Source organism: Syngnathoides biaculeatus, chromosome 3 (assembly GCF_019802595.1).
Source record: "Syngnathoides biaculeatus isolate LvHL_M chromosome 3, ASM1980259v1, whole genome shotgun sequence".
Classification (NCBI taxonomy): domain Eukaryota; kingdom Metazoa; phylum Chordata; class Actinopteri; order Syngnathiformes; family Syngnathidae; genus Syngnathoides; species Syngnathoides biaculeatus.
Window position 1 is genome coordinate 10,783,807 of NC_084642.1, and position 12,749 is coordinate 10,796,555.

Sequence of the window (12,749 nt, forward strand, 5' to 3'; positions counted from 1 at the left end):
CCAGTGCGTGCCTCCATCTTTCTAATTGTTCCTCCACCTGCTCCCTGCTTTCACTGCAGATCACAATATCATCTGCGAACATCATAGTCAAAGGGGAATTCAGTCTAATCTCATCTGTCAACCTATCCATGACTACCGCAAACAGGAAGGGGCTCAGAGCCGATCCCTGATGCAGTCCCACCTTCACCTTAAATTCTTCTGACACACCTACGGCACAACTCACTGTTGTTCTCCTGCTCTCATACATGTCTTGTACTATTTTAACATACTTCTCTGCCACACCGGACTTGCGCATGGAGTACCACAGTTCCTCTCTTGGTACTCTGTCATAGGCTTTCTCTAGATCCACAAAGAGACAATGTAGATCCTTCTGACCTTCTCTGTACTTTTCCATGAGCATCCTCAAGGCAAATAATGCATCTGTGGTATGCTTTAGGCATGAAACCATACTGTTGCTCGCATATACTTACTTCCGTCCTGAGTCTCACTTCCACTACTCTTTCCCATAACTTCATTGTGTGGCTCGTCATCTTTAGGTTAAAAAGAAGTAGATACACCTCTTGGTGTGACATATGCACTTCTACCGCTGTAAACATCAACAACAATACAATATATTTTGTCACTTCCCAGTTCGAAGACATGGGAGCTTGATGATTGCTGCAGTCCTCATTGAGGACACTGCACCTCGTCATCTGCTGTATTGTGGGGAAAAAAAAAAAAAATCACTCAACCTCATTTCTATATCAGTCCTCGCATAGCCTACATGAGGGTCCACAGTCAAAGTGCTCCATTTACTTTTGAGTGAATAAACTTCTTAACATATGTCGAGAGAAACGCTAGAACGTGTTGACAAATTCGTAGAAGTCTTGAGCACGGGAAAGGTCACCGGCAGTTCATAGAAAGGTGGGAGGCCAGCAGTGAAAAGCAAAGTGTATTTTCACATTTTGTACCCATATTATCCACTTATTAATACAACAATATGAACCTAAATGAAATAATCCTGTAAAATCAAATTACAAAGAGGTGAGGGAAAGAACCATTCATCCATCTGTAACTTTCCCTCAACCACAAGAATCAAAGAGTCTATTGCCTGTAACATTGTGTGAAATGAAGAGAAATGTTAACACGGGGACGGCCAAAGAGTTCATTATGCATCCTACCGAGGTCTAACTTTTTTAATCCATGGATTTGGAAAGAGCCTTCCCACGTGTACATGCGAGGAAGTATGCATCCTTCGTCTGAGCATACCCAGCATGCACTGTTTGAAGGAAGCAAATTTAGAGCAGTAAGCGATAATCCCACCCACCTGCGCTTGGACTGTGCTATCATTCAAAGCTTTCCGGAGTCCTTGACTGAGTCCCCGGCGGAGATTCTGCCTCTGGATGCTGTCCAGCCTGTTCCTCCTCACATAGATGGACACGACTATCGCACAGGAATGTGGGTACGAATAAAGAACTGATAGGTAAACAAAAACATAAAACTCACCAAGGGTCATATTTACCTGTTCTCACCCACATTCTTTCCGTGATGTTGCATTGCTGAGGCGGAGCTTCAGTAGTAGTGGTGAAAGGGGAGAGGAAGACAGGAGTGCCTACCCTCGGTGGGCTCGTCCTCAGGATGGATGGTGTGAAAATTCTCCTAGTAGATGGAGCCCTGACGGTTGTGGTGGTTGTTGTTTTCCAGGTGACGGTCGCAGGCAGCACCGAGGTTATGGGGGTCGACCGCGTGGTGGTGACTCTTTGCGAAGGCGTTGGACCGCGGGGCATTCTTTTAGTGGTGCTCGCAGCCACGCTCGTGGTGCTGAGCTTCACCGAGGCTGTTGTGGTGTCCTGACCAGCAGTCAGAGGTGATACCTGAGATGTTCTCTCAGTGGGCCCAGGCGGTGAAGTCACTCCCACAGATTTCGAGGGGGGCGGTCTTGCCTCTTTGGGAGGAACGGGCACAGAAGCTCTGGATGTCCCAGTGGTTAACTTGTGCGTTTCCACCACTGTAAATAGACAAACAATAGGAGGTAGCACCTATGTTGGATATGTTATGGATCATCATATTGTTTGTAGAGTGGCTTATTTAGAGGCGACACGCGGGATTCACTTCTCTTGTGAAGAGTTTAGGTGCAGGAACTATCCACAATTGATAAAAAAAAAAAAAAAAAAAAGAATCACCGGCCACTACTATTACATTAATCAAATTGTACATGCCTGATTGTCCACCATCCAAATATTGGTGTTTGTGTGACGGTCCATCTGTTGCTAAATTTGAATTTGCCAAATAAAGGCTGGAAGCTGTATTTTCAGATCCAAATGCATTTCAGTAAAAATAGTTCATCTTTGGTGGTGCTCCACTTTCGATGTACTGCCATTAACTTTTGTGCCAAAGCTGAAAATAGCTCTTAATACCTTAGTGTTCCAGTATGCTGCCCATCATTGGTGTCACTGCTGTTTGGGCATTTGGATTTATCTGAGAAACAAGCATACCAGTAAAGTAGGGATTTTATTACTTTTTGGTAAGTCCTTGTTTGGAGTGCCTATCAAACGGGTCCATTGATTGCTCGAAAGCAAATTGCTATCCTTCCTTTGTGATGACTTGAGTAGCTGAGCTTCAAAGACAGTCCATCATTTTGGGCAAAAAGATTACAGTACATTTGTCATCCTCCTGGCTTCTCCCCTCTCTTCACATTTATAAATATTACTCGGTGAGTGGAATTAATTTGACAATGGACAATCCCAGCTGTCATCGGGCAGGAGACAGGGTACACCCTGAAGTGGTTGCCAGCCGATCGCAGGGCACATGGAGGCAGACAACAGTCCCACTCACAATCACACCTAGGGGCAATTTAGAGTCTCAGGAAACTGGCTTGTGAGGATAAGCGGCTCTGAAAATGGAAGGACGGATGAATTCAAGCCTTGGTGAACTCGGGCTTCAGAGGTGTGACTCAACGTAAGATGTTTGGTAAGCTTTAGAGAACAGATTTGAGCAGTGAATCTAATATTTAACCCAGGCAGTCATTAAATAAAACAATAGCAGACTTAGAATAGACTTAAGTCCTAGTACAGACACCAGCAGAATCAGATCTCTCCACAGACAGATGTTCACAATGGTCAAGGGAACTAGTGAGTTGAGTGTAGAGGTTTGCATCGACAATTGTTGTATTGATGGTCAGACATCGTAACTGAGGCCTTGTGAGTTCTTTTAATTGAACACGGTCCCTGGAGTGAATCATCGGTCTCTACTTACAACTTGTATATGATCCAGTGACGACTCGATTAAGCGTACTTGTAAATTATTGCCCTTTTTTCACTGCTGGTGATGATGATGGTTTTGAAACAGTGCGGTTGTGATTATCTGAAGAGAAGTTGGTGGATTAACACTTATATCGATCAGATGACTGCCATACCCTTTGCAAGCAATAATGAACAACAGTGGGAATGTTACATTTTAGGGCAGCGTGGTTATTACATGGTAAGCACATCTGCATCACACTTATGGGTTCGAATTTCAGTTATCTAGTGTGGAGTTTGCATGTTCTCCCGGTGTTTGCGTGGGTTTTCTCTGGCTACTGCAGGTACCTCCTATATACAGTTGATTCCAAAAACATGCACGTTAGGTTGATTGAAGGCTAAATGTTCCACAAGTGTTCATTTTAAATTGTTAATACATTCCCTAGAATTTGCTGGAAATTACTTCTGGATGTACCCCTTTTTTTCCCTCTCTCATAGTCACCAGGGATCTGCTCCGGGTCACCGGCAGCACTAATGAGGATTAGCGGTTTTGAAAATGCATGGATGTTTCCGTTTAAATCAGTGGAACAGAGCTAGGAACTATTTTATGACCATGCGAGGGAAAATCTCTGGTGCACCGCTGAGAACCAGATGGAGACAACAAAGACTGTACGGAGAGAGTTGCTGTGGACACCAATGGCGGTGAAATATGTATTAACATTTTAGAAGAACACACTTTACCGTCATGGAAAAAGCAAAAGGTGATGCTCTAGGTAGATAAGTCTTAGATGAACTACCTGGGGCTGATGAAGACGGCGTCTCTGAGTCTCGGTTAGAACTGTGTGAAGGCCATTGGGTGATGTTGACGTCTGTGGACGGCGTCGGGGAAGTTCGACTACGACCAAGGCTCTCTGGGTGTTTGACAGATTCCCCCATGACAGTTAAGACAGACGAAAAGGCAGGTAGGCCCGGTAGACCTTGCCCCTCAGATTCTGAGCCAGCCTCTGAGTTGGGGACCGCAAAAGGCACCCGCTGGTCACCCGACGAATGGGCAGGAGCAGCTGGGACTGCGGGGTCGCTTGATAAAGATGAGGAGCCAGAGGCATCGTAGGTGTTCTTTTCTGTCAGTGGAATAAAATCAGATAAAAGGTCAATTTCGCAGGTTCAATCGATGCGGAGCTTTCTCTGAAAGGAGTTTATCACTTGCCAGGTCGATTTCACAAACAGGTTATTCATAGCTCATGAATAATCTAGTGGATGTAAAATTGGGTTGCTCATTTTTAAAATGGTCTAGATAATGAAGGCCTGCATGTCACCTCACGCACTGGACTTGAATGTCACTTATTAGTCTTACTAAATTTTAAGCTGTTATGATTTGGGCTGTTTCGGCTTATGGCCATGCTACCCTGAGAACGCCCGATCGCGTCAGATCTCAGAAGCTGATGGCCCCATCACACCATGACGTTCTGGTCAGCGTTCTATAGCATTTGAGGAAACGTTGGTAGTCACCCGTGGTCATCGGGATAGCGCCAGAAGAGCATTGTTTGAACGCTAGTGAACGTGAATGATTGCTGCGAACAACGCCGGTCCGGAAAAAAAGTTTTGAACATGCGCGAAAGTTTTCAACGAGACCAACGTTCATCAACGTTTAATTTTAAACGCTGCAGAACGTTCAAGAACGTTCGTGGAACGTTTTACTAAGGTTTGCCGAGCGTTGCACGCGTTTGGCTATCGTTAGTCAGTCGTAACTCGAGCTTTACTTGGTTGTTACTTAATCGTTTGCTTTGCAGTGAACGACTCACTGGCGACCTGTCAATGACCACTGAACAATCCCCTAGCGCGCACAGTGTGTAACTAAAGTCAAACGAACATCCTTTGGCGTCCATTGAGCGTTATTCGTGCGTTTTCCGAACGTCCATGCATATGGGTATATAAACCGATGCTTTGCATTCTTACTTGCAGCGCTAGTTGCTGAAGTCCGCACCCCACCTTTTTTTCATCTAGGCGGCGTCATGCTAACTGTTCAAACTCACGAGAACAACTGAAGTGAGTATGAAATTTCCAACGTTTTCGTTCCCGTTCCACTGTAAAAATAGCAAAACGCTATTCTGTTGTTATTCACCCGTTTAGTCACATGCTCAACACGCTCGTCTAACATTGACAAATCGCTTGTCGCGCGCAAGTGACGCGTTAGTACACGCTAATGATTTTTAGGGGTATTTTATTTGGTCGCTGTTACACGCTTCTCATGCGTTAGACACACGTTAGTCATGCGTTAGACACACGTTAATCACACGCCAGATGTGTCACCCTCATTTGAGAACGCTGAAAAATAGAACGATTGAAATGTTCAGAGAAAGTTGACCAGAACGTCATGGTGTGACGGGCCCATAAGCGGGTTTGGCCCTGATTAGTACTTGGATGGGAGACCACGAGGGAATACCAGGTGCTGTAAGCTTCTCTCCTCGGCTTAACGGTTAAAATGCAGAGGGGTTGCGTCAGGAAGAGCCTCCGGCGTAAAACTGTGCCAGACAAATATGCGGTCATCTGAGATGACACACTGTGGCGACCCCTATCGGGACAAGCCGAAAGGAAAAGAAGAAGATGATGATTTGGGCTATACGGAGATGGCCAGAGCAATATGTATCCCTTGAACAGACTGAGGAATCAACTGAAAGATTGCTTTGAATGTAAAACAACCTCACAAGCTTTGCTGTGACACATTTCAGTTTCCCAGAAGGATTCTTTAACTGTGCAGGGGGGGAAAACAGAATCAGAGGATTCCTGTAATTACGTCCAGAGGCCACCATGGGCATAAAAGTACTGCAAAACTTTCTTGCCTTTTTGCAAAGAGTCACGTTATGTCAGTGTCATGTCATTTGGAATTGCGTCCCACCAAACATTTTCTGGACTGTCTTAAGCACTCCAAGACGCAAGTGAATTAAATCACAACTGGAGCAAGTGGTTCTATGTAGTCAGGAAGTACTGTAAGTTAGTTTATTACATGACTGAAAATTAAATTGACCCTGGTGGTAAAATAAACACATTTTCAGTTGGATCTGCTTGAGTTTGTTCGAACACTGCAAGAAATGTTTTAATTCATGTTACAGAAATAATCACGAAGCTGTGGGAGACGAGTGTGCAGTCATAACTATTTTCGGCGTGATCCCATTCTTCGCTTTTATTCACATCCGATCTTCGACAGATCCGTCAGTGAGTTTCATCCATTACCTGTGACGACCTTCCATCCCCTCAGCACGGTGAAGTGCATCCAGCTAGCGCTCCTTCACAGCACATTATGAGATTTCAAGCGGGGGACTTTGAATATGAAGTGAAATCGCGTAGTCAAGTGCAGTCATCTGCTTTCACGTACTGTATATTTCAAATGACTTGCACAATAGTTTCAGCAAGATAGACACTCGTAAAACTACACGATGTTGCTGTGTACAGATTTTGACATTACAACTGTAACATAGAATACTGATAAAAGCGCCAACGCACTGACTTCCATGTCAACCTTTAAATGTCACAACTTTCCCAGGGAAGTGCTTCAGTGCTTTTCTTCATTTGTGTTCACGTGAACTGCGAACTTGTGACCTTCCACCGGCCCCCTTCATGCCGTTTATTTCCCATCCTTGACTAACTGAATAATACGGTCAAATGTGATTATCGCTTGTCTGACAATCTTAATCTGTTATTCAAAGATGGTGTGAAAAAAATGGATTAGTGTGAACAAAAGCAGATACCAAAGGATGTGTGAGCCGCTTCGGTTCTACCATAAGGTCACTAAGCCGAACCATCTGATCACGAGAACGAGGAAAGGGACATCCCGGCATATCTCCAGCTCGGTTAACGCGGATTGGGATGCCAATCCTCGCTAAGGTTTTGGCTTCCTCTTGTTTAGCCACCTGCTTGGATGGAGTGGAGCATATGGGTTGATTTTTCAAAAACGGGCCAGAGAAGGCAAGGTGTGCAGATTAATGAAGTTTTGGCAAGCAAAAGGGGAAGTAGGGCTGATGGGCTCGGAAAATTAAGTGCAGTAAAAAATAGGTGAAAGAACAGCGAGGGGTTTGGAGGTGAAATTAATTTGGAGGTAATTCTTTGAGGGAAGAAAATCTGTGCAAATGGTCCTCCGCTTTATTTAAAGTATGATACTGTAAATGTGACACCAGTGGTTTTGACTATGGTTTTGTTGACAATGGGTTGGAACTGTACTGTATTGCATTATCTATTTGGGTGACTTGATCTAGTGAGCCGGGGAGGACAGTTATGGCACAGGTCTAAACTATAAGAAGTAACATCAAGAAATAAACACACACTTTTCCACCCCTTCAGTCATTAGTTTTTCAATTGAAAACTTTCTCTCAGAAGCCCACACAAATACTTTTTATTCATCCCCTCAGCAAGATGGGACTACGTTGGAGTAACCAGCAGTCCTACATGTCACTGCGTGCTCCATTATACACCATTTCTCCCTTTTTTGCTCTCAGCTGTTTTTCTGCTCTTGAGTGCAGAAAATGGTAAACAAGAGAGTACATTTTCCAAAAGAGAGGCGCAGAGAACCCGGGGAGCAGAGAAACACATTTCAGAACTGGGATCATCTGCTTGTGATGAGGCGCCAGAGGCGAGCCTCAGGTTTGGATGCTTTTCAAGGAAGACGCACACATTGGACGCTGACAAATCTAAGCTCTTGTTCTTGTCCTATTTAAAGTGTGACTCTAAGTCGGCGGGACATTTGGAAGGTCCTGACATCCTCCGTGTGCACAGCGACGTTCACTGCTGAGGTGACACAATGCAACACTTTCTATTTTCTCCAGAGGCGCGCATCAGCTGTCTGGAACTCAGCCCGGGACACACTTAACGACGGCAGCCACGCGGCGATGTGGACGTGTGGTCGATAAAAGAAATGTTTGTCTTTTTCGTCTTTCTCGATGAAGGATACCGTGAAGTTAGCGGGGGGCCCCGAAAGGAATGTATCATTCATGTGACGGAGAAATATTGTTGAAAGAAGAATCGGGCTGTGTGTTCACAGTCTTGTAGGGCTTTCACTGTGTCAGAGGTTGTCAAGTCTACATCTCAACTCACTGCCTGTTCTTGTCAAATGTCACAAACAGATTTGTCCAGGTAGGACACCGCTCACACAATATCAAAGTCAGACAGTCGACGAACGGATCCGGCAGGAAGGGGGAAAGAGTAAACACTAATGAATCAATCTGCTCAGGTATCCGTGTGTCAGATGTCAACCGTTCTTCCATTTTCTTGGAAAAAAAAATCATAGATCAGGGGTTTCAAACTAAATTTACCTTAGGACCGCTGGAGGCTGAGTCCGGCTGAGGCTGGGCCACATGGACTTACAGTATGTGGAATTTCTATGAGAACTTAAAAACAATCCCATGTTCTCAAATATCTTTTTTTTTTTTTTAAACACAAAATAAGATGTGTTTACAAATTGTGTGCAAAACGTCTAAAAAATTTTAAAAAAAAACTTCTTGGCAACGCTGCCATAACTTTCTCATTTAAATTTTTTTCTCCGCTTGCATCAAGCCTGGTCGATGTCACATGTCCGATAGCCCCACTGCAATTGGTCTGCTCCCCACACAACAGTGTAAAATGGCCATCCATATTCTGTCATTAATAAAGGTATTATTATCCCACTGTTAATGAATGTAAGTTGATTTAATTTTTTTCCCTTTCTTTCTCCTTTTTTTCCTCTTTTCTTTTCTTTTTTCTTTCTTTGTTTCTATGTTTGTATATAAAAGTGCGGAAAAATAAATTGTTAAAAAAATGGCCATGCATATAAAACCCAAGGGCTGCACTACCATTATACTTTCATATTAAGGTGGGGGCCACAAAATATCATCTTGTGGGCCGCAAATGGCCCGCAGGCCGCCAGCTTCATACCCCTGTCATAGATTAATTTTTTTTGATATTACACGTCTGTGGATATTGGCCAAAAACATGAAAAAGCTGCAAACTATATATTATTGAGTTGTGGAGACAAAATGGGAAACTATTTTAAACCAAAATTTCATTTTTCTTGATTTTTTTTTCTGTTAGACATTAAATCAGCACCTGCCATGGGTGCCCCCTCACCCCCACTCAATGAAAACTTGAGCACATTGATTCAGACCAGACCATGTATTATTAATAGGCCCATGTCTACCACTAACACTGTACGCTTTGTGACTAGCGCAGTGTCTTTATTTAATGTCATTTTAATTTCATAAGCGAGGAGGCAGCTCGAGACCTAGCCGGTGGTCGTCACGGAGCGGAAAGCCCGGCGATAACCCGGCGCTATGTATACTCGCCATTGGACATTTGAATCATTTTCATATGTTTTCCTCATATTTTCATGCCTCACAGCATTTTGAAATAGAAAGATCCATGCGTCCATTTTCTCAGCCGCCTATCCTCACGAGGATTTGCGGGGAGTTGCTTGATGTGAGGAGTCTCAACAATAACAATGAACAAAGGACGATTTTTGTCTACATTTAACAACATTAAAAAACATCCTGTCATGATCCTGCCGGTCCAGCCCAGGCTGTGCGGGTGCCCTCGCGGCCGCACTGATTGGGAGGCGCACACCTGCGCCTCATGCTGGGTGATTGGCCCCGGTGTACATGGGACCATGGGGATGATTGGTCCAGCGCCAGATCGTTGCAACTCATGCCCCGTTCCTGCATTCCCGTATCTCTGATTGACAACCCGTGTGTACCGACCTCCGCCTGTTCTCTGACCGACCCCCTAAGCCTGACTCATTTGATACTCCTGCCTGCTTTGATCGATCTCCCGTGTACCGACTCCTGCCTGCCCACTGACCTGCTCTCTACGTCCGACGTCCTGACTACCGCTGCCGCACCTGACTGCCTGCCCGATCCCCGACCGTGGAACAATAAACGTTTTTCCCGAATTACATCTGCGTCTCCCGACTCCTGCATTTGGGTCCTACCTCCGTTTCGATGGGTCGTGACACATCCATCCATTATCTAAGCCGCTTATCCTCACAAGGGTCACAGGATAGTCGGAGCCTATCCCAGCTAACTTTGGGCGAAAGGCAGACTACATCCTGAACTGGTCTCTAGTCAGTCGCAGGGCAAATATCGACACCCTCACTGAGCAGGAATCCATCTCACACTGCCTGCACCAAAGTCAGCCGTGCGTACCACTACACCACCAGTGGCTCCATTAAAAAACATTTAACTTCTTATACCTATAATATTCACAAGCCAGCCAATCGCAGGGCACATCGAGACAAAGATTAAAAATAATCAGCAGGGTGTGGTTTCACACATTCACTGGAGATGTTCACAGCGTTCGAGAGTGAAGAAAATATTTTGAACACACGCACACACTCAAATTAACACCTATGGTCTTAAAATAACCTGTTATCATTTGGTGTGTAAGGGAGGAGGGGGGGGGGGGATAACATCCGGAGAACATGAACCCCAAACCACAGAACTGCAAGTCAGATGTGCGAACAGCTCATTCACCGTGCTGCCTTCTTCAGCTATTATTCAACATCAAAAGGGTTCCTACTTTGACCAATACAGGGGAACTCGTTCTCTTCTCTGGCTTTGTTGCAACAGTCTCTGCATTGTTCTCTCCCTTCCCACCAGATAAAAGCACAAACACTCTGGCTCTTTTTTTTTTTTTTTTTTTTTTTCTGAATTGCCCAAACAGGTCCAGTTCAAACAGACTCGTGCACGTGTTGTTTTATGCACTTTGAGTTGCCGTAGTCGAGAGTTATTCTGTGCCGGGCTGGCCGTCACTCTCGCTGCGCTTCGGGCTACCAGGCTACCGCCGCTGTGTTAGCATGGAAACCTGAAGCCGGATCTGAGAGATATCCTGTCTCACAATCTCTGTTGTAAGTCATCCAAATGGTGTTTGATGGGGTAGAGGTCAGGGCTCTCAAGTTCTTCCACACCAAGAATGCCGATGTGGAACTTGCTTTGTGCGCTCAGAAAATGTTTTATCCAAACAGTGTGAGGCATAAATATTTTTTTTCTCAGTTTTTTTGTGTGTGTGTGGTTTCGACTGCAGGCAAAATAAAAGCCATTACTCAGGTTAGTTTTAAAAGGTAACAAGGGACACATTTTCTCCAAATTCTTACATGAAAGATTATATACCTGCTGGCCCAAACATTTTGAGAGGGGGGGTTTAAAAAAAAAAGGAGAAATAGATGCTAGGAGCTATTGATTTCTTGACCTCAATGTGCACATTCAGAAGGAAGCAATTTCTCTAAACGGCGCAAAACCTGTAAAAAAGCAAGCGATTCCGGGAAAGTTTTTACAGCAACGCTTTATCGTCCACAGAACCACATTTGGTAATTTAACAAAATGGAGGCCTCAATATAAGTTCGTAGAACAATGTGATTTTTCCGAGCCAATCAGATAACAAAGATTAAGATGATAAATTAAAATATAATGAATCATTACTGATGTTAGATTTAAGGCTATTAAATCAAACTTTTAACGCATGCTTTAGTCTCTTCAAAGGTAAAACGTGTTTCTTAGTTTGTGTGTACAACACTCAACACCGAATCTCACATTGCTTTGCATTTTTCTTGATCGTGAAAGCAGCTTCTTATAATGAATCCAGTAAGTTTCTGTTTCAGGGCTTGGGACAGTGACGGGCTGTCATACGAACCGAAAAGCTTGCTCATCTGCATTCTGGATGTGGAACGCAATCACGACAGTCCTTGGAATTCAAATGGACTGGTTAAGTTCAAAAGAATTGGGTGCATATTACTCAGGATCCTGTCATCATTAGAAATTAATGATATGAAGGAAGGAAGAAGCATTAAAAGCAGCCCCCTGTCAGTAAAAGAAGTGAGTTTTATTAAATCTTGCATTCATAGACCACCGCATTGGATTTGAAATCAAACAAACTGCCTGTGATTGCGAAATGTAGACTAATCTAATTTAAGAGGTTTTGCAAAAAAATATAATACAGTGAAGAAAATAAGTATTTGAACACCCTGCTATATTCCATGTTCTCCCACTTAGAAATCATGGAGGGGTCTGAAATTTTCAACGTAAATGCATGTCCACTATGAGAGAGATAACCTAAAAAGAAAAATCCAGAAATCACAAAGTATGATTTTTTTAACCATTTATTTGTGTGATACAGCTGAAAATAAGTATTTGAACACCTGTCTATCAGCTAGAATTCTGACCCTCAAAGACCTGTTAATCCGCCTTTAAAAGTCCACCTCCACTCCATGTATGATCCTGAATCAGATGCACGTTTGTGAGGTCGTTAGCTGCATAAAGACACCTGTCCACCCTATACAATCGGTAAGACTCAAACGTGCAACATGGCCAAGACCAAAGAGCTGTTCAAAGACACCAGACACAAAAGTTCACAACTCCACATGGCCAGAAAGGGCTACGGAGAAATTGCCAAGCAGCTTGGTGAAAAAAAGGTCCACTGTTGGAGAAATCATTGGAAAATGGAAGAAGCTAAACATGATAGTCAATTTCAATCGCCCCAGACAAGACATCACCTCGTGGGGTCTCAGTGATCCTTAGA

General features: G+C 44.0%; 1 protein-coding gene across 1 annotated transcript in view; it reads right to left on the reverse strand.

Annotated features, from left to right (window-relative positions):
- The window catches only part of kiaa1549lb (KIAA1549-like b), a 71,522-nt gene that overhangs the window by 33,405 nt on the left and 25,368 nt on the right, over positions 1-12,749 (reverse strand). Inside the window, exons 2-4 of the mRNA XM_061814208.1 lie at positions 4,009-4,339; positions 1,502-1,989; positions 1,307-1,422 (exon numbers count right to left, since the gene is read on the reverse strand). Of these exons, the coding sequence (XP_061670192.1) occupies positions 1,307-1,422; positions 1,502-1,989; positions 4,009-4,339 (935 nt within the window). The remainder of the gene's footprint in view (positions 1-1,306; positions 1,423-1,501; positions 1,990-4,008; positions 4,340-12,749) is intronic.